We start from the raw sequence: 22,565 nt of genomic DNA on the forward strand, positions 1-22,565 counted from the left end.
ATTTGCATACAGTTTGGGGAGCAGTGAACTGGCACCCAGGCATGGAAATGACGCGAGGAGACCATCCACGCATGCAACAAACATTCAGCGATTAAAGAGCCAGAATTAAAATCAGACTTTGCACTTAAGATTTCAGATACAACTTTAATAGTTTTTGGTTTGTTTGTTTTTGGTTTTTTTTTTATCACAAATACATTCATTGGGTTATTACTGCTACTTGCCAGCTGTTGGAAAGAGTGTTAAAATGTGTGCATCTGACAAGGAGAATTAAAGATATCCTGCTTTATTGATTAGAGGCAGGAATGCTAACATTCCCGACAATTTGCAGCTGATTAGTGCTAAGAAATGACAAGGTAATAAAAAAAAATGCACAGTTGCACACTGAGGTTCATTTATGTGAATTATGGATTCAGCTACATTGGACTGACAATACAAGAATGAAATAAAGGACTCCATAATGGCCCATGTTTGCCTCTTATTCCAGGACCTGGGACAGGACTGGTGCTTGTTCAGGTCATTGGGGGTGGGAGGAGGAGGGGCTGATTAGAATTGATCCTGCTTTGGTTTATCTGTCTCTAATATGTAGAGCTTGTTCAGGATGACCTCCCTTCCCAAGCGACTCAAATCTAAATGAATCCGGAAGAGCGGGGTTGCCATCCGCGGTGTGCTCAGCCACTTTCCATTCCATCGAGCCCTAAGGACGCGAGGAGCCGCACCTGCGAGATGCGTCTCACCGCCATCTTCAGCAGCTGTTTAAAGTCCCTGAAGACCGGTTTCTCCCTGGGGGGAAAAAACCAAACCAGATCCTGAAAAGTTTCCTTCCACCTTGTCTGGCCATACAAGAACACATCTGGTACAGAGGTTTCCAGATGGATTCCCATTCGGCAATACGCTTAGAAACAAATCTGGCATTTCACTTCCTGTGTATTTTATTGGTATTGTTTTTGCTGTTTTAGCCTGTACTAAAGCAACAGCGCACCCCTAATACACATCGACTAAACCCTGCGCCACAACCCCAGGTCTCGTTAACATTCATATATACATTAAGACACTGCTTGATTGAGGCTCCTGCTGCCTTAATTTAGAAAGACTGCACACTGTTTCCAGACTGCCCCACTACTCTCTAATATCGTACAGACCCAGGGCGTTGCAAAGGAAAACAGAAGGCCAAGCTCGTTACTGGACTATTAAAGTCCCCCAGCAGTAAACACGGGGCAGAAATTGTAGTTCTCTGATTTACAGCACAGTAAATGGCTCCTTAGGACTCTCCTCACAGCTGTTACACTGCCTCGAAGGTCCGAGAGTTCAACGCCGCACTGTGCATGTGAGAGGAGCAGCACTTGCTGCAGGCCTCAAAATGCTGGAACGCTTATTTCCTGGCTCTCATGACTGTGCGCATATAAAATTTATTTTAGGGGCATATGCAGGGGAACCCTTCTACGTGCACAAGTAACGAAAACATTTTTAAAACGCAACAGAAACCCCCTCTCCAAGATGAAACAAACCGAATTCTTCACGTGCAGCCCCCATCAAAATGACCAGTGCTTGGTTCCATTGCCTTCTCTTTTGGTTGGCTCCCTACCTCTCTTTTGGTTTTGCCAAAATCTATTTTTTCTCTCTCATATATTTCCACAGATTTGTAAGTTTTGTGAAAGCCACGCCCCTGTTTCTGAAGCCTCCTTCCTGCTCTTCTCATGCCAGAGTGATGCCTGCGTGGTGTTTGATATGCAATATTGAAGCAAGTACTTAGGGGGACCTTTGAAAACATTAGAGAGTAAGATCTCCTGAGGAAGTTCATAAAAATCTGCACTAACAGCCCCCGAATTCTCTGTCTCTCACCTAGGACTTGCACGCTACTAACACGGAGTGGCAGCTTCAGCGAAGGGCTGTGGCTTAACCAGATTTGAGATGAGATCCACAGGAGCTCCCGCCCTCAGTGACTGCTGTTACGTCGACGCTGTGCTCTGTGGCTTCTCTAGGACACGTTACTGCAGTATAGACAAATATTCTGACGTAAGGAAAGGCTTTTTGGTTTTTTTGCATGTAACAGTCTGGTTCCCCAAGGTTTGTGTGCAAAACCCACACCTGAGCTACACCAAAACGGACATCTGAATCCAGACCAAAGAGAGAGGGGCTGTCACTGCATGAATGCTGTGGGTGTTAGGAAGTGCATTCTGGGAGCTCCATTTCCTAACCAGGAATTTTCTGATGAGTGATTCCAAAGGATCTTTACTTTGGAATCCACCAATTACTCTCTGTGGACCCACAATCTAGGGAATAATTTCAGAACGCAAATTTGAGTCCTAAAACAAGAATTGTAGAATGAAGTGCTGATCGTCACTTAAGAACAGATGTTGTCCTAACGCCCTTCGGTCCCCAGGTGATTGGGTGTTTCTTTCTTAGAAGAGCACTGGCTTTCAAACTTATCTCGGCTTTCCTAGAAATGGATTCAGCAGGCACCCCCAGGTCAGCAATAGAGACTGAGAGAACAGATCTGACTGGGAAAGCAAAGCAAGTTCAACTATTTAAACAACAAAATGTGATGCTGAGGTTACAGATATAAGACCAGCACACACAACATCTTGAATGTATGCCCCATGCTTTTAAAACACTTGGCGGCAGAGGCATACAAGCAGCAGAGTGCATAACCATAACATTTAAAGCATTGTACAGATACTGTATGTCCCCATCTTACAGTCCTTCAATACCAGTATTACCATAAGGGCTTCATGTATGGTATCACTCCCTCCCACAACCAGACCTGGACTTCTCACGACAGCTGCCTAGAGTGCTCGTGGTGAAAGGGCTACCTTCTTCTCCATCCTGGCACTTTCTTCTGTGTCGCTTATCCATTGAGCCCAGCATTCGGCCTCTGACAGTGGCCTATCCCAAAAAGTAGATTCAATTTTTTGCAGCTCACTCCCTATGACAATTGGTGGGTCTCCCTGAGTCACCTGGTTATTAACTGTTTATGAACTATTCTTCCATGAACTTGTCCAAACCCTTTTTAAATCTAGCTATCCTAGCTGTGTTGACCACATCCTCCAACAACGAATTCCATAGCTTGACTTTTATTTATTTAAAAATGTATAGCTTGCTTATCTAATAAATAACCTTGGTGGGTTAGAAGCTTACATTAATAAACAATACATGAATTAAACAATGAAATAAAAATAAAAACATTCCATCACAGCCTCATAAAATGTACAGTAAATCCCAACAAACAAGATTTAAAAATTAAAGAATAAAACATTCATCACAGACTCAAATACAGAATCCATTCAAACACCAGAAACAAATAACAGCTGCCGGAACCTACCACTATCATGTTCTGGATTGTAGCTCCTCGTTCCACACACCAGGACCAACAATACAGAACAATCTTTCTCTAGATTCCATCAAGAGGATTCGCCGCACTGAGGGGATCTCTAACAAACGTTGAGAAGCAGATCTTAAATTGCAAACTGGTTGATAAACTTTCAGAACTGCATTATAACGATGAGGAGCGAGCCCGGGCAAAGCCGTAAGGACCAGAATCAAATGCTTATATTTGATTCTCCAACAGACTGGAAGCCAATGGAGCTTGAATAGAGTAGGAATGATAACGTTCACGTAGCTGCGTGCCACAGATAATAAACCCTGCACCATTGTGTAAAATCGGCAATGTCGAGGAAGGTAATCCAACAAACGGGGCATCACAATAATCAACTGTTGACATCACCCAAGTATGCTCCACAATCTTCAAATAATATTCTGATTAAAAAAAGGCTTTAAGTGACGTAACAGTCGCAATTTACAAAAAGACAACCTCAACCTGAGGACGAAAGGAAAGAGTTGTCTGAAGAATCACACCCAAATCCCAGACCTGACTAGGAATTATAAAGGAAGGAGGCAAATCTAAAGATGGAAGTCTAGATAGATAAAATACCAATCACATACAGCCTGCAAACAAGAGCCAGTCTTCACAAGTACTTCAGATACTGGTTTCAATAGGTACATAGCACTGTATATCGCCATCATAAATCCTATATTCCACCCCCATATTGGCAAGGACTTGATAAACTGGAAACAGATATAGGTTAAATAGAGTCCCGAATTCAATGGATAGGCTAATGAGACAGATCCTTCTCAAACTACCTTCCGGTAACGCTTAGAAAAGATTTAAACCACTGAAGAGCTTGCCCTGATAAACCAATACTTTTTAAACAATGATTCAGGGTATCAAAAGCTGCTATAATATCAAGCAGTACTAAGAAAAATAACATGCCAAAATCAAAGCCACAGTGAAATACATATATCGTGTGCAACAGTAATGCTTTGGTATCGGGCGGATTGACAAGTGGTCTGTGCTCCCGGGCAACAAGGGTCGCTAGCCCCTCACCACCCATCCAAGGCTAGGGAAGGGTGCTGTGGGCTCGAGCACTGCCCTATTGCTCAAATGGTAAGTCTGCCTTGTCTCAGTACCGTATATTGAGCAACAAGCAAACTGGCAATCATCAAGTCCCCCCTGCACTGCTGACCCTATCCTGCATCAGTACCTGACCTGAACCCATGTATAAAGTTATTTTTAAGAACATAAGAACATGCCATACTGGGTCAGACCAAGGGTCCATCAAGCCCAGCATCCTGTTTCCAACAGTGGCCAATCCAGGCCATAAGAACCTGGCAAGTACCCAAAAACTAAGTCTATTCCATGTTACCATTGCTAGTAATAGCAGTGGTTATTATCTAAGTCAACTTAATACCGTAGCAGGTAATGGACTTCTCCTTCAAGAACTTATCCAATCCTTTTTTAAACACAGCTACACTAACTGCACTAACCACACCCTCTGGCAACAAATTCCAGAGTTTAATTGCGCGTTGAGTGAAAAAGAACTTTCTCCGATTAGTCTTAAATGTGCCACATTTACATTGTTTACATTGTTCACTTGTTCTTATACAGTTCGAAATGAATAACTGCCTGAAGGTGGCTGGCTTAGAGCCGTACACATGCACGGAGAGCTTTCAGTGATGTGTCCGAGACTGCAGACAAGAAACATGCACGGAGAGCTGTGGATGAGCAGGCTCCTCTACCTATAGATTACGATGACTTCATCCGTGAAAGGACCCGTCCCCCATGTGCAGCCCACCCCCCTTAGGGAATACATAGCCCCGTGATAAGCCTGGGACGAGCTGAGTGCAATCGAATTAGGGTGCAGAGTCTTTCTGAATGTGAAAACAACAGGCCCCCAAATCTTGTGCTATGCCACTAGTAAAATGTCAAAATGTGGTCGCTTAACCTCTGCCCTTGGTTAATGGTACTTTGTGCTGTTCTAGAAGGGTATGGAGCGGGCGCTCATCTGCCCTTTCACATTAAGGATTGAGAGGGCACCTCTAGGGGGAGCTTGCAGCTCCTAGGGCAGGATATTTCTCTCCTTGTCTGCAGAAAGTCCTGAGAGAGAGCATCTGCTGGATCAGCTGCTCCACCCATCCCAGCAGGGCCTGCTCCTAGCACGGGCGCTGTGGCTACCTGGGGGAACCTATGACACACAACGTCTTTGGGGGAGCTGTAACAGAATTTGCTGAGCGAGACTGACAATACTGCTGAGAAGAAGATTAAGGTCCTGATTCTATGCTAACGGAAGAAGAAGAAGTGTAAAAGTATTTGCCAGGCTCTTTATCTTTGCTCTGATTCCTGTGACTCCTCCTTTTAGCGGTTTTCTTTATTGTAAATTGACTGCTGATAAACCAGTAAGAAAAAAAGTTTAAAATGTGCAATGCAGGCCCTTTGTGAGACTATGTTCTGAGATTTGTGGGGCAGTGGACTATAAATTTCGAAAAGAAAGAGATAAAATGAGCGCCAGGCTGTGGGTTTCGGGTTTCTGAGTCTAGCAGAGGGAGCGCCTGAGTGAATGAAGATGGAGTAGGTGCAGTTAAATGGTCCCAGAGGGGGGGGGGGGAAGTGGATGTTATTACTTTTCTCGGCCTAGCTTGAGAGAAGGCAGCCTGTGCCTTCGGGCCAGGTACAGTCTGTGCATTTTGAACTCAGCATTGGACAGAGAGGGGGTTAACATTAAGCAACTCCCTAACAAAAGAAAGAAGATTTTAAAACTGAAATACCCCTGTCCTCTTATTCTTGGAAGCTGTGGCAGGTGAGGAAAGGTAAAGTGAAACCATGAGCACAGGCTGCAAAAGCCAATTACCATGTCTTTATGTTCATTTAGCAGAACATCCCTGGTTTCTGTTTTCCCCTGGGAAGGGGGCGATGTTTTTCACAGATGAAATGCACATTTATAAATCAAGCTTCTTGCTCTGCACCTATCAGAATATCAGAGCCCTGCAAGCTCCAGTACGGATTTTGGCTCTGTGCAAAGGGTTCAGCCTTACAGAGAGGGTGCATCGTCTCTTATAGCCATGTTTTCTGCCCCCCCACACCAGATATCATGCTTTGTACACAACTCATTTTTTATGTAAGGCCCCCGGCGCCACAAACTCCCCATAGACTAACACTGGCCCAGGAAGTTTTACTCCAGGAGTTACATTTCAAGCATTAAGAGAACCTGAGTACAGCTTTATCTACCTCTCTGCATCGGGGGGGCTTGATTTAAATGTAATTTGCATGAAGTTGCACTAATCTGTCCACACATGGCAGCACCAGGTTTTGTGTGCATATATCTTTGTGCGGCAAACTTCCTAAATGTGCACAAAAAGTGTATGCAAACCCCATTGCTAACGTGCGTACACATCAATTAGCGCTCCTTATTACATCGGGGGGGGGGCCTTAGACAGGATCAGTGACAGACAGGGTGCATAACATTACCTCAGTCATTCTTCCTGACAAGCTCTCTCTCGCTCTCTCTCTCATACTCTCTCTCACACGCTCTCGCTCTCTCTCTCATTCTCACACGCGCTCACTCTCTCGCTCTCTCCTCTCTTTCTCTCTCTCTCATTCTCTCTCTCTCTCATTCTCTTTCTCTCGCTCACTCCTCTCTCTCTTTCATTCTCTCTCTCTCATTCTCTCTCTCTCTCATTCTCTCTCTCGCTCACTCCTTTCATTCTCTCTTTCATTCTTTCTCTCTCATTCTCTCTCTTTCATTCTCTCTCTCTCTCTCGCTCACTCCTCTCATTCTCTCTCTCTCTCTCATATTCTCTCTCTCTCATTCTCTCTTGCTCTCTCCTCTCATTCTCTCTCTCTCTCATTCTCTCTCTCGCTCACTCCTCTCATTCTCTCTCTCATTCTCTCTCTCGCTCACTCCTCTCATTCTCTCTCTTTCATTCTCTCGCTCACTCATTCTCTCTCTTTCATTCTCTCTCTCGCTCCTCTCATTCTCTCTTTCGCTCCTCTCATTCTCTCTTTCATTCTCTCTCTCGCTCACTCATTCTCTCTTTCATTCTCTCTCTCTCGCTCTCTCCTCTCATTCTCTCTCTCTTTGATTCTCTCTCTCGCTCACTCCTCTCATTCTCTCTCTCTTTCTCTCGCGCTCTCTCTCTCATTCTCTCTCTCTTGCTCTCTGCCTTTCTTCTTTTGAAAGCGTTTATCTCATCCTGCAGCGAGCCATGACCCAGCCTGTGGGAGACAATAACACAAAGACGAAAAAGAAACCCCAAGCTGTTCGACAGCCATGAGAAGCAGTGCCCGCCGACGACCTCGCTCTGCTTACCTGGACTTGAGCAGCGGTGGGACTGGCAGCGGTTTTCCGAAACCTTCTTTTCCGACCAGCCAGAAGGTCTCTTCGAAGCCTTTACCCTGATCCAAACCAAAAAGGAAAGCGTAAGGTTCATCCAGAGAAGGGAGGGGCGACTTTCATTGAGTCACTTTAGTACAGGCGTCCCTCGCAGCGAATATTTAAGGTGCGCACATACAAATTGCCCGTGTACATTTGCCCTTATTTCTAAGGACACCTGAAAGTGTGTTTACCTGCCCCCGAATGCCCCGTTTTCATCCCACAAAACAGGCCGATGGAATAAAAACGCACTAAAAATGGGCATTCGTATCGAGTGCCCATTTTCGTAACGCGCCCCCATCCACCCCTCCTGGGCACGCAATGAAATATACTAATGAACTGCCGCGTTAAAAGGGACGAATCTGCACATCCCTAACGTGTCCTTGACATCTGGCGCCCAGGAGACGTGGCTGTGTGCTGGTGAGGAAAACAGACGCTCAATATGAGCATCCATCTTTATCCCGCGGCAGCTGACCGGCACGATATACACGCACGATGTGCACGGCCTGGAGAAGTGTATATCGTGTATCCAGAAATTGGGGTTTTTTTCAGGCAAGCCTTTTTAATAATGCGATGATATTGCATCGTCCCCTCTGAGTGCTGTGAAAGCCCACATGCTTGTAGCTACTCTAAGCGCTACAGTTTGCACCCCGGGGTATCTGGCCAGACATCTCTTTAGGACCCTGGCTAGATCCCTTTGGAAAATTGCCCTCCCGGTGTTCGCAGAGATGCTAGAGCCTGTGCAATCTGTCAGACAGTACAGAGTATATAGTGAGGCAGTGTGCAAGGGCGTGTCTGGTGCGCGAGACCAGGAGGCAGTGTCTGTCTGAGAAACCGTGCACGCGTGTGTTTGTTCTTGCTAACCAGTGTCTATGTGCTTTTTCAGCTTATGCAAGTAATTTCCTGTTGCTGGTCATTTTGTATGCATAAGTTTCATTGCACAGGACTAGATTGAAACGGGTATGGAAATGAGCGCCGTCGTGCCACACTGATATAGTTGACATACGTCCTTATTTTTCCTAATGTCACAGAACTTAAGATGCTGAATTTTCCTGGCAACGGAAAGTTACACATCTAAGTCAGTAAGGAACATGGCTGGAAATTGGCCTCAACATATGGTGTTCACCAGCATTTTCTGTGATGAACACCTAAAAACTAAAGCAGCAAGTCAAACTCACGGAATAAGAAGCATCTCTGCAAGCGTTGATGTCTGCTCGTTACTTCTTCAGTACACTAGGAGAAACTGGCTCGGAAAGTTATTCAATTTTGTAAATCCTAGATTTTAGCATTTGGTTTTCCTATCTATTGTCGTAAATGGGTATTAGGTGTGGTAATTCACCTTGCTTTTTAATTAGAAAGCTGATCAAATAAAATGATAAACTAAACCTGACTAAGGACATGAGCCAGTAATGAGGAAGATGGGCTGTGCTGACTTTTCTCCCTAACAAAGCTGCTCACTTTTAGCTCAGTTTACATGTGCAAAACGTTCCCTCTCCTGCCCCCTCTCTTTTTGGCATGGCAGTTTCCTCCTGTTCCTTTGGAACCAGTCTCCGTTGAGTCACAACTTCCCGGGAGCAGGGAGTTTCCCCCTATTTGTGTAACCCGCCTAGTCCAGCCATTGTAGGACACATTCCTGGAGGAACAGTTCATAGAAATAGTTACTAACCAGGGGACTCTGGGGAACCTATGACTTGTCACCTATTGGACCTATTTTTTGGGATGGAACAATCGATCTTTGGTCTAACCAGGCATGACATGTCTTATGTTCTTAGTACTTGGCTGGGAGCCACAGACCACAGCTCTCTGGATCCTGGTACGCCTGCACCCTACGTCTGGCCACAAGGTACCGCTGTTCAGCAACAGCTCAGACTCCCTTACCCTAGGGGCTGTAAAGCCAGCTCATTTTCTGAAAAAGCCTGTTTAGGGAAGGCATTTTTGTTTTACTGTTTTCTGGAGTGGTAGCATGGGAAGGGGGGACATTATTTTTTCCTTTTAAATCTTAGCACTTGTGAGACACCACATCACGGTTAAGCTAGTGTTATGTAATAGAGAGTAAGGGGCCCAGAACCAGGAATAGGCCTGCCTGCCTCCCAGTTACCTGACAGTCCTAGAGGGAGCAAGCCCCTGATAGCAGATACTGGCTTGGTGAAGGAACATTTTAGGATCCTTAAGGGACCACTGATGAGCAGAAAGAAGTAAATCATATAAGTCTTGGCTGCAGGACACAGCTCTTACAGCTTGGATGTCAACAATTGTATATGGGAAGGGCAACCAACAAAGGAGGCTTGATTATTGCCCATCGCCCTTAATGTGAGGAAAAATCCAAGCGTCATTTTTTCCCAAGTTATGTATTCCCAGGGACGAGGGAGAGCAGGGAATCAAAGAATGCACATAGTTTTGACTATTCGCCAACGTGGGTTCTTGAAAGAACTCCGCATCATGCAGCTACGAAGAACATATGAACGTTACAATGCTGAAGACAGGCCCCCTGTATGATGGACAGACTTTGCTTGTCTTTCCCAGCAAAGGAGGGAATTCCCAGCTGTAACATACTACAAGGTTTGCATCAATTACAGTCAAGAGCTGCTAGGGATATGCGTATCTAGAAAGGAATGAAGTGACTGGAATGTCTTCGTTTGAGATGATTTAGGTAAACAACAGAGGAGTTGCGGAGGATGAGGTTGCCATGAGGTTAATGATTATTTTTGACAAATATTTCATTACTTTTAAAATGCAGCTCTAGAATGGCATTTGGCAGCATGTTTACTACTTTTAGCAAACATTTGGATTCTTTCCCAAGGGATGCAACAATAGCACCACATAGGTGAGCCCCTACTTACAGTCATCTCTCTGAGGAAAGACCCTGATGACCGCCATCCTGTGTATGTGCCCTGAGACTTGCAGGAAAGCAGTGTTAAGTGCAGTGAGCCAGTAGTATAAATACAGCCCGAGGCTGTTGTTTCTGTGACCATGTTTTCTATTGCTCAAAAGGAATGTGCCTGATTGCAACTGGCTGTCCGGGCTCAGCAAACCAGCTGTGAATGCTGGGTGGGCCAGTTGGTTCTTATCTGCAGCCAGATGTGCAAGGCAACTTTCCCGTAGGCACCACATGGGAACAACCCTTCAGTAGATCTGACCCTATGTTAGCAATACCTGCCGGCACTACTTTGAACTCGGCCTTCCCCACCACTTTTATCTTTTTCAAGTCTACCCTCAACAGTGCACATATGTGAAAAGTCTCTCTCTCTCACCCCCACCCTGACTAATATCCTTCTACCATGTCACTGGCCTTTGGTGGGGATATTGCACAAATTCCGACAAGGACCATGCTCTGTGTCCCTCCGGGTGCAGCGTTACCTTGGGCACTCGAAATTATAACGGCTCAGGAGCCCTTTGTGAATCAGATGAACTCCATATCAAACAATATGAGCAAGAACTAAAAAATATATTGCCAAAGGCCCAAAATGGGAGTCTTTGTGTTTGAAAACAAAGCCTTGTAAACCAATACAGCTACTAGAACTCAACACTAAAATAAAGCTTTATTTATAACGTCATGAATAATAACTCAGAGCAACGTGTCATCCAGGGGCTCAAAGGTGAAGGGTAAGATTATTTATCTTTCATTTTGTCAAAGAAAAGGACATTGAAGGGGCTGGTGACAGAGAGCACACCTCCCCCCCCCCCTTTTCACCAAAGTCCTTGTCTCTGGTCCTAACATGGGTCGCTCCAAGCACTTCCTATGATGGAGCTTCTACGAGTGGGTTCCAGCGCCCCCCTTCCCCACCCCCTGATGTCAGCTCTTTGGGGGAAGCTGAAGATCACATTAAAGTTTTGTAACAGCAGAGGTTTCATGGCGCTGTAAGAAGCAGGCATAAGAGCGGAGTAAGGAAGAAGCTGTACAATACCTTGAGTTCAGTTCTTCCTCTCAGTTCCAACAAATAGCCTTCATTTAAAGATTTAAGTGTTTGAACAGTACTTTTATTGACATGAATTCGATAGGCTGCAAAAGAAACAGGAATATCACCCAATGTATAACTTTCCTGAAAAGTAAATGTGGTTAAAATACCATTATGCACCTCTACCAGCAGATGGAGACAGAGCAAAGGTGACGTCACGGTACTTATACCCCTGCAGTGACATCAGCCCACCAGTATTCTCTGCAAAAGCCAACTGTGGACAGACTAACAATATTTGATTATAAACAGCAACAGACAACCACTCAAGCACTCAGACAACAGGAAATACTGAGCTCTGACAAAAAAGTGTAACATCACCAATCTAGGGACTGAAACTGACACTTACCAGTTATCCCCGGACACGCACCTACTTAGGAGGACCAGAGAACTACAAACTGGCAGCCAAGGGCGGGATAGTGGATTAACCTGTCTTCACTAGAGAAAAGGAAATTATCAGGTAAGTAGTAATTTCTCATTTCTCAGCAATCAGACACCATTGGGATGTACCAAAGCTACTCCCGAACAGGATGGGAGGCTGCCCTCAACCCAGCCCACACCACCACTCAAGGGCTGCGTCCTCCCGGGTCCGCACATCCATGCGGTGATACATGTAAAAGTATGCAATGGAGACGCCACGTCGCAGCTCAGCAAAACTCAAGAGGAGACAACAATCAAATCCCCAGCCATGACACTGCTCAAGCTCTAGTGGAATGAGCCCTAACCCATCTAGGTAATGGCTGCTCAGTTACACAACTGAGATAACCTCCTTAATCCAGCGTGCTATGGTAGCCCGTGACACCGACTCACCCTGATTACTGAAAGTTTGTGCCTCCCCAGTAATCCACAACAAATTCAGAGTGACCGGAAATGAAATGTTTTCAGGTATGGGGAGCTTGGGATTTTTCTAGTGGATAATACATTAAAATCATCGGCTCAGTGTGCTGCGGCAGTCAAAAAAGCAAACAGAATGTTGGGAATTATTAGAAAGGGAATGATGAATAAAACGGAAAATGTCATAATGCCTCTGTATCGCTCCATGGTGAGACCGCACCTTGAATACTGTGTACAATTCTGGTCACCGCATCTCAAAAAAGATATAATTGCGATGGAGAAGGTACAGAGAAGGGCAACCAAAATAAGGGGAATGGAACAGCTCCTCTATGAGGAAAGACTAAAGAGGTTAGGACTTTTCAGCTTGGAGAAGAGACGGCTGAGGGGGGATATGATAGAGGTGTTTAAAATCATGAGAGGTCTAGAACGGGTAGATGTGAATCGGTTATTTACTCTATCGGATAATAGAAAGACTAGGGGGCATTCCATGAAGTTAGCATGGGGCACATTTTAAACTAATTGGAGAAAGTTCTTTTTTACTCAATGCACAATAAAGCTCTGGAATTTGTTTCCAGAGGATGCGGTTAGCGCAGTTAGTGTAGCTGGATTTAAAAAAGGATTGGATAAGTTCTTGGAGGAGAGGTCCATTAACTGCGATGTGCAAACGGTTGCCGGTATATAAAATTAAATAAAATAAATAAATAAATAAATAATCAAGTTTACTTAGGGAATAACCACTGCTATTAATTGCATCAGTAGCATGGGGTCTTCTTGGTATTTGTGTACTTGCCAGGTTCAAATGACCTGGATTGGCCACTGTTGGAAACAGGATGTTGGGCTTGATGGACCCTTGGTCTGACCCAGCATGGCAATTTCTTATGTTCTATCCTTATTAGTTTTATTTACGGTGTGTTTTTCTCTTCTATGTTGAAAAATGTGATTGCTGTTTGGAAAATGTTTAAAAACTTTTTATATGTGTTCTTAATTATTAAATGTTATTCTGTTCATCAGCTCTTTGGCAATATTCTTTTTATCAGTATGGTTTCTTACGATTGGGTTATATTTCTTGATTTTATTGTTTGATTTATGAGGTCTGGTGATGTTTCTGTTTTTCCATTGTTGCACTGCATACAGAATCTGGCTTGTTGCAGTTTCCAGTTCGGTTTCTGTCTATATGTTTCTATTTATACTTTATTCGGTATTTGGTGAGGGTATTCCTGTGTTCTGCATGTGTGACTGAGGTGGGGTATTCTGCTAGCATGTTGTTTCGGTTTAGGGATTTCTAGCAGCCTGGTTTATTCTGCTTTCCTAATAGGTATTTTAGGGCCTGGTGTAATATTTGCAGTGTTGCTTTTTTTATTAATAGGGTTGTTCCTGTTTGAATGCTTGAAGTTAGTACTGTTTTGGTAAGGAAGTTTACTATATTGTCATTCAGTTTACTCAAAGGTCAAATGCATGACTCCTAATATTGGGGGGGGGGGGGGCAGGTCCAAGATGGCTGCATGGTGACACAAGTTGGCGTTTGCTCCGTGGGTAAAACAAACTCTGTTTCCTGCAAACAAGTTTCATGGGAAGAAAGCGAAATCCGAGGGGGGAACCTTACCCTGAGGCCCCCACGACGATGCCTCTTACCGGACCCATGGACACCCACGTCGTCCGCGGAGAACAAGGAGCGGGTATGCAGCCGCTGGAGAGTGGGGCAGGGGAAGAGGAGCTCCCCTCGCTTCCTGGCTCACTATCTCCCCTTAGCCCCGCAGAGGGTACACCGCTGAGAAACCCTGCAGCTGTGAGAGGCACGACCGGAGCGACGCCGGACCAAGGAGTCACGGGGCGGGAGCTGGCAGGGACCGCAGGAAGTGGAGCGGCAGCAGGGAGCCCCAGTTCTTTCGGGGCAACTCGGCAGAGAGGAAAGTTCAGCCCCGAGAGACGGGCAGAAGCGAGGAAGCTCTCCCGCAGTCTATCTTAGTGAGTGTGGTAAGACCCACTGTAATCTCACTAGAGACGATTTGGGCATCAGTAAATGAAATGAGAACTTCCATCTTGCAGCAAATACAACCGATAAACGTAAATTTAAAATCAACGGAGGAGAAAGTAGAAATGCTGACTCTAGCTAATGTTACCCTGAATCAACGAGTTAACGTGAACACTGAACAAATTAAGGGCCTTCAACAAACACAGACTACGATGATAAGAGGAAAAGAGCTTAGCTGTAAAAATGGAAAATATTGAAAATCAACTGAAAAACAGAAATGCAAGATTTACAAACTTTCCGCAAGTACCCATGGTCTCCCCCAGAGAGACGGGGAAGTGCTTGAAGTGGAGGAGTCAGCTATTCCACCCCTCTCCAGAATATTTTACTTACCTCAACCTCGGGGGTCAGAGCGAGGTTGGACAGAGATGCTGTGATTCCAGAAAAGGGGCAAGGAAATTTGCCAGTAGACATCTCAGCAATGTTAGAAATGGAACAGGCCTCGCCTGCAACTTTGATTATTACTCTGGCCTTGGAGCCAGATAAGAACTGGCTGTTAAGGTTATGTTTAAGGCAGAGAAATGTTGGGGTTTTTTGGGTTCCCAGACGTCTCGAGAGACACTCAAAAGAGAAGGAAGGCTTTTCTTCTCTTGAAATCGCAAGTTTTGTCCTTAAATATCCCTGCAAATGCATTATCAAATATGCTAACAATACTTATATCTTTTTCCAGCCCCCACAACTGACTCCATTTCTCATTGGGAAAACCCCGTTAACACCCGTAGGGAACAGTACTGCTTTAAGTGCCTCACAGAAATTATTAGCTCTCTGAAGTCGCTGTGATATTACCTCAGTAAGTAAAATAACTTTTCTTGGAGTTGTGTTTCCTACCCCCCGTATTCTGAGGACTGAAATTTAGAGAATATTTTGTATTTGTGGGATATAAGGTTTCTTTTTGATTGTATTTAAAATATTCTCTGCATTTTCCTACAAGAATAATCTTGTAAATTTTTGTTAAAATGTATAAATAAAAAAAAAACAAAATTGGTCAAATGCATACCTATCATGCATTACGATAGGTCTAATACCATACGGGTTCCCAGTGTCTTTTATTGCAGGGTTTTCTGGGAGGCACCACAGCAGTGCATGTTTTTCTGTCCAATAGACTGGCCCCGGCTACAGGGTCCATCCGATGCCATTTTTATGTACCAGGAGGAGAGGGGCAAGGGCACCTGGGGATAACTCTTGCACAATTTAGGGATTTTGGACCCGCGGATGGGGTAAGATAACATCCATGGAGTGTGTCAATTTTGAAAGTTTGGATCGCTGGAGGGAGCAGGGAGTTTTTAGGCTGGGAAAAGGGGGTCTGGGACAGAGCATGAGACTGATATTTTCTACTGTGTGTTGCTTATTTGAAAAACAACAAAAGTTCTGTGTTAAAAAAAAAACTGAATGGTGAAGTAGGGCAGTACAGCAACTTTTCTCTCAGGGCAGCAAAAGTGCTAGCAGCAGCCCTGGGAGCAGCACAGCATGCCCAGTCGAGATTCTCACATGCTTGCATGCTAACTTATACCCTTCCCTCAGCTGGCGCAGTCTGGCAAGCACACATTACTCTGGCTGCTTTTAAAATGAGCAACAATGCCCCTGCACTAAAAGTGAGCACGTTCCTTGCAAATAAGCATCCCATCTGTAAACTGGGGGAGAATTTTGCCCGTAACAAAAAAGGAAAGAGTTCTGCTTGCAAGCGTTTTGGACTTTTGGAAGGTAGATCTGAAATCAAATCTCCGAGGAATCTCACAAGTCAGAGGCATTCCCCGTGGCTTCCTGCGCCTGACTGCATCGTCTTCTTTCTTTGAGGCAGGAGAAAGTGCTGCTCCTTCAAAATCCTGGGAATCTCTTCCCTGCCTACTCTAGGGGTACTGTCTGCCGCTTCACAGCCTTTATCACAACGCGACCCCTTTTTCTGATCTTACACTACATATTCCTTTGTTGCAATTCAGATTTTGCTTTGTCAAAGAGAATATAATCACCACAGTGATGCAAAGTTAACCCATGCCACTCCCATTCCCTTCCAAGCATCCAACAAGCCCAACCCCAGCCCTCCATACACCTCCACCTCTGCCTGCATGCATCAACCTTCCCTATTTCACAATGCCTCTGCTCATCCAGGGCTGGATTTCAGATTTCGGCGCCCCTTTGAAGCTCCGCCAGCACACGGACCTAAAGCAAGCCCAAGCAGGCTCCTCTTTGCCCTGGCGGTTGCCTATCCTGCCTACTCCTAAACCCAGGCCTGCGCTCATCGAAATGTAAATCATGTGAACTGACAATACGATTAACTTGAAAGGCCTGGCCAAATAACCAGGTTTTAACCTTTTTACACAAACTCAAGTGAGTGACTTGACCACGAACGTCAAATGGAACCAAGTATCCATGTGATTTCTAGTTTCACTTGCACAACTGAGAAAAGAACAGAAGCAGAAGGGTTGATTTATAACTTGTCTTCACTCTCAGAAAACTACAGCAAATATATATACACACACACACCAAGACAGACACGTGTGCAAACACATACATTCACCAGAACGTGAAAAGCTATCTGACGGCACACAAAGATTCATTTTAACTTACACGTAAAAGCATCTGCCACTACTTACGTAGCCCAGTGGATTCCATCCGGGAAGCTGTATTCACTGTGTCCCCAAACAGACAGTACCTCGGCATGGTTAGGCCCACTACCCCTGCTACTACAGGTCCTAGAGAGTAACACATTGTGAGATTATCAGAGTGTCTCCCACACAGAATGATTCCCTTTCACCCTGACCCAGGGAGTGGCAACACAGCAAGTATTCACCTTCATGTAACTACAGGAGCTGGCTCTGGATCTCACGTGAGGAGAACTGAAGACCTTCTTTTCTCTCTTTTTTTTTTTTTTTTTGCGTCTCGCTTTACTGGAAATCAGTCCTGAGGAGCTTCCTGCATGAGGAGACTATGCCCCCTGTGTACAGACTGGCTGCAGTTCCTTTCTACGGCCACACGATGTCCCTCTTAGACTAAGCCACAGCAGACTTTCCAACTCTAACCCTGCCCTCTTGCCCTAGGAAGGCTGGATCAGAACAAGACATCAAAGGCTGAATTATGCTCTTTTTCTGCCGTCATTTACTGCACTCATGAAATATTATTACACAGAGTGACTAGGACACCCCTCCTTCTGCCCGGAACCAACCAGAAACTCTCTCGCTCTCTTACCACATTGGTTCGGCCTTCATTTTCATTTTTTCCTGGGAATTTCAATGACTTTTCCACTGATTCTTCTCCTGTTTGCTCTAAGCCATTTTTCCACTGATTCCTTTTGTTATAACATTGAAATTCTCTTGAGCTAAATAAAGTCAAAACTGAAAACGCAGGTCCCTATATATCAGTCAGTTTTGCACCTCACTGAAAAAAATACAGCAAGCTCCAGCGGAAAGCTTTGGACCTCCATGTAAACAAACGAGGTCAGCAACTGGGAAAAGCAAAAACCAGCTGGGCCACTGGAATTTCTGGTGCCAATCACAAACTAAACTCTGTGAAAACCCAACCCGCCAAGCACAGTGGGATGTCGTGGTGGGGAGTTTCCTGACACGGTGCTCCTCTTCTGGCAACAATTCACTAGGTAGCACAGATCATTATCCACAGCCTAACCCAGAGCTGTAGGCGCATGGCCATGTTCTTCAATCCTAGCAGAATATACTAGCATTTTGTTTCCACTTTTTCTAGCACAGGTGAGGGTGGGAATCTTTCATGGATGCCTAATACTGCGATCTTTGGTTAGGGGTATGGTAGGATCTGCCTTGAGCTGCCTCCCTGTGTGGAGCATTACCTGAATGCAGACCTATTCGGATCTTGACGGGGACGTCTGGCATGTGTCGCATTTTAAAGGATCCCACCGAGCTGAGGATATCGAGCGACATGTTGGCGATCTCGGCTGCGTGTCTGTTCCCGTTCCTTTTGGGAAGGCCCGAGGCCACCATGTAGGCATCTCCTATTGTCTCCACCTGTCAGCAGGAGAAAATGCAAGCACTTTTCAGCAGCAATTCATTTCAGAGCATTGCTTTAAACAAAGTTTATATGGAACGTTTGGGTAATCCTTTTTTTTTTTTTTTTTAAGTTTGCACTTTGCCATTATTCCTTTAAGGAAGCTCTTACCTTATACACATCGTGATTTCCTATCACAGCATCAAAAAGCGTGTAGAGGTCATTGAGAAGGTCAACCACCTGGATTGGTTCGCTCTTGGCAGATATCGTGGTGAATCCCACAATGTCACTGAAGTACAGAGTGACTTGGTCGAAGCTCTCCGGCTCCACGGTGCAGCCCATCTTCAGAGCTTCTGCCACCGACCTGGAACCATGGGAAATACGTGACGGTAGCCGACCACCCAGGGGAGATACTGCACACCCAAGGAGGCTGATGTGCTAACCTGCAAAGGTTTTCTCTAAAAAGGGGCTTTGTGCGGAAAATGCCCCAGGTTCAGGGTTGTGACCACTTATTTTTGCACCAAGACCCATTCGCTAATAGTAAGACTTCGTGCACAAAATTGTCCTCATTCTTAATTAATGAACTATGAAGCCTCGTCTGGCAGACACTGCAGAATCATGGGATTGTTTTTTTCAGTTACAGCAAGGCAGACAACTAAGATCCTTTGTGTATCAAAAGGATTTGGCTTCACGTATTCATGAGTTAAGAACGAGTAAGGTAGACTCCTATAATCTGCTGTGACGGGGCTCCCACACCAAGGCCCCATCAACATCTGCAGAGAACCCAGAATGCAGCTGTTGGACTGCTATCAGGCTTACGCCCTCGGGATCCGGTCTCACCTTCATGGAAGTCTCTCCATCGCTTGCCTGTAGCCTTCTCAGGTCGATTTAAGCTTCTTTGAATGGTTTTCAGAGCACTAAACAAGGAGGGCCCGCAGTAACTGAGGGAAAGGTTGGCTAACAGCTTTCTTAAATCCACTTCTAATAAGTTCATAATCTGAGAACTGCACTGTTTGGCTTGACATCAATGGAGATAATTATGAAGATTTTTGCAACTGTTTGTAAACGTTCATGTTTAATTGTCAGGGGCCTCCAACAGAGGCGGCCGCCCTGCATTTTGAGGGGCAACCCCACACCTCCACGGCAGCCCCGTCCCCAGCTCTATAATTTCCTGTCAGTTTCGGGTAGAGCCGTGCATGTCAGCGTCCCAGGGCCCCGCAGCCTCCGAAGGTCGTAATCACCCTGAGCATCCAGTCAGGGCAAAGAAATCCAAATAAATCCAACTAACACACACAGGGTGGACTCTGTCCCATCGTTCTCCCCCTCAGGGGCCTTCACAACTTTCTAAACGCTCGATATTAGGCAGGAAGGTTAGCCGGGTAACTTCAGGACACGACCAGGCTTACCCGGCTAACGCTATCCAGAGAGCGTTGGCAGTCAGCGCCGTCCAGCAATGGCGTAACCGCGTCCCAGGAACATCCCCAGCCCTGCCTTTCCCTAGGCGGGTAAAGTTTATGTGGGCCCAGGAAGCAGAAGAGCCTGAGCCAAGAATCAAACGTATTTACTTCTTTGTGAACATTTGATCTTCTGCTTTTTTTCCCTAAATTAATCCCAAGGTGGATTCCAATCCCAGTTATTCCAAAGGAATCCAGATATTTGTAACTTAGGTGTTAGGTGCAGTATGGCCAGCGTATAAAAGAAAGGCCACTGAAAACCTCTACAGGCGAGGCGACTGCCAGCCACAGACCCCCAAGTCCCCAAGGAAAGGCGCAGGACAAGCTAAACCTCCTAATTCTCCCAGGTCCCTTTCTTCCTACTCAGGGATTATTGCTAGGGTTTTTGGGGGTTTGTATTCCTACATTTAAATCGTTATTTTTACACTATTTAGGAGTGTTTTGTCTCCCCCCCCGAGTTGGCTCCTCGGCTGTTTTGGGGGTTTCCGTACAATTCTTATTGTAGCTTGAGGCTTGCGTGGAAATCTGATGAGGGTCGGCACAGGGTGACAAAGTAGGAGGAGTTTTTTAAAAAGGGGGGAGGGGAATCGGAATGATTTTGCTGAGCACCGCACTGCCAGCACTGGGGCTTTGGACCGATAACGTTCCTCCATGGACGTCCCGGTGCAGGATGTGGTGCGCTAGCTCCAGGGCCAGTGCAAGAGTATTTGGCGCTCTAGGTGAACCTCTGGTCATGCACCTTCCCCCCTCCCAAATGCACCCCCAGCGCAGCGTTCCCTCCTTTCAGCGTCAGTTGCTCCCGTTCTTGGTGGTGCAGCCCTTCCGGGCCTCACGCCACTGGGATTTTGCTGCCCCCAAAATGTTGGCACTCTAGGGAGGCAATCGCTTAGTTTGGCTAACGGAAGCCCCGGCCCTAAACAGCTCAAACTGCGCGCGTGCAGCACGCGACGGACGTGTGCGGCCGCCGTGCACGGAGCCACCCGACTCGTCCGATTTTAGTTCCTGCACGGCCGGATGCACAGGAAAGGGCGCAGCTCCTCGATGTTCAGCTTCTCCAGGCAGTGCTGCCGGGGCCCGAATGTCTTGCACTTACAGCGGCAGCATCTGCGTCAGGAGCTTTTCCGTCTTCTGCTTCTCGATTTCCAGCTCCTCGGTGCGCTCCCGGATCAGGTCCTCCAGGTTGCTCGAGTACTGCTCCAGCATCCGCAGCATTGAGTCAATGATGTTTGTCTTCTTTCCTTTATTGATGTTCTTGAACTGCAGGCGGGGCAGAAAAAAAAAAAAAAAAAGCACAAAAGACTGTGGGGAGGCCCCTGACCTCTGGCTGCATCAGGCTGAGGAGGTGGACGTCCGGCCACTTTGGCACATGAATCCAAGCATCTTAGGTCAATCAGTTATGTGTAAGGTTTTCAAACAAGCAGCCACTGAGTCCATGCCGCACATGTTAACAAACCAACCTCCGAAATATGCCTGAATGCCCAGCAGTGATCCTGGGGCGCTCACTCTGCTGTCTATGGCCAACGTGCCCCAGATCCGTACATCTGCCGAGTTTGGTAAGAGCTTTGTAGCTTGCTATCGACTGACACTTAAACTAAAGACGAGACTGTGCACGCCACCTTCCTTATACTACAAAAAACGTGTACACGCAGCCCCCGTTGGACAGCTCCCTCTAACTACAGAAGTAAGGCATCGGGGGGGCCTGTGCTACAGTGATTTCTGCCCTGAGAAGTGCAGGATCACCTCTTGGCCCTTGATGATATCACCTTGATGATAAGCTGCAAACCAAGCTGCTCAGCCTCCAAACCGCTGACCTCAAGGTACATTCACTCTGCGGGTCTGACACAGCAGGGTCAAAGCTGAGGTGTAACTGGTTAAAAGCCCGCTAAGAAGTGCGCACTGCCCCTCCCGCCTTTGTCACAAGGCGCCCCCAGCGCGCGCACTGCCCTTGCATCTGGCTCCCGTGATCCCAACGCCTTGGCAAAGCATCGACGAGAGAGAATGAGAGAGGACTCACCAGATCAAAGATCTCATCGAAGGTCGGGCGCTGCTCTGGCATTTCGTGCCAGCAGTTTTTCATGAGCAGGATGCACGCCATGGGGGCATGGTCTGGCGACACCAGGGGGCGGCACACAGGAGGGGGCCTCCTGACTTTCTCGATGACCTCTGCGCAAAGCCACAGGGAAAGAAAATAAATGATCAATCTTTCCACCCAAATCATCTGATTTTATGAGATAAACCTGCAGATCTCGTTAGCTAGAAATCGGGAATATTTTGAATAGAGAAGCCTGGCCAATAAGTGATACAAAGTATATTTTACCAACAAACACAAAAGATAAAACAAAATTAAGAGCCCGAGCATCTACGTAAACAATTTACCAGGTGGGCCTTCGGGGAAAGGCCTCGGTGACAACAAAGAAGCAGTTAAAAGTTTAGCAGCTGGTATTCAATGCCAAGAAGTGCAAAATCATGCATTTATGGTGCAGTAATTCAAAGGAGCCATGCGTGATCAGGGACAAAAGATGGACGTGTACGGACTGGGAGAGAGACCTCAGGGTGATAGTGTCTGATCTGAAGGAGGTGAAGCAATGTGACAAGGCGATGGCTAAGGCCAGAGAGAGGCATAACCAGCAAGAAAGAGGCG

At 46.0% G+C, this 22,565-nt stretch overlaps 1 protein-coding gene across 1 annotated transcript in view; it reads right to left on the reverse strand.

The window, feature by feature from the left end:
• The window catches only part of GUCY2F (guanylate cyclase 2F, retinal), a 27,971-nt gene continuing 5,406 nt past the window's right edge, over window positions 1-22,565 (reverse strand). Inside the window, exons 2-9 of the mRNA XM_029607620.1 lie at window positions 21,939-22,087; window positions 21,018-21,181; window positions 18,642-18,834; window positions 18,316-18,490; window positions 17,111-17,209; window positions 11,609-11,703; window positions 7,641-7,726; window positions 1-780 (exon numbers count right to left, since the gene is read on the reverse strand). Of these exons, the coding sequence (XP_029463480.1) occupies window positions 669-780; window positions 7,641-7,726; window positions 11,609-11,703; window positions 17,111-17,209; window positions 18,316-18,490; window positions 18,642-18,834; window positions 21,018-21,181; window positions 21,939-22,019 (1,005 nt within the window). The 5' untranslated portion in view covers window positions 22,020-22,087 and the 3' untranslated portion in view covers window positions 1-668. The remainder of the gene's footprint in view (window positions 781-7,640; window positions 7,727-11,608; window positions 11,704-17,110; window positions 17,210-18,315; window positions 18,491-18,641; window positions 18,835-21,017; window positions 21,182-21,938; window positions 22,088-22,565) is intronic.

The sequence above is a fragment of the Rhinatrema bivittatum genome, chromosome 6 (genome assembly GCF_901001135.1).
Source record: "Rhinatrema bivittatum chromosome 6, aRhiBiv1.1, whole genome shotgun sequence".
Classification (NCBI taxonomy): domain Eukaryota; kingdom Metazoa; phylum Chordata; class Amphibia; order Gymnophiona; family Rhinatrematidae; genus Rhinatrema; species Rhinatrema bivittatum.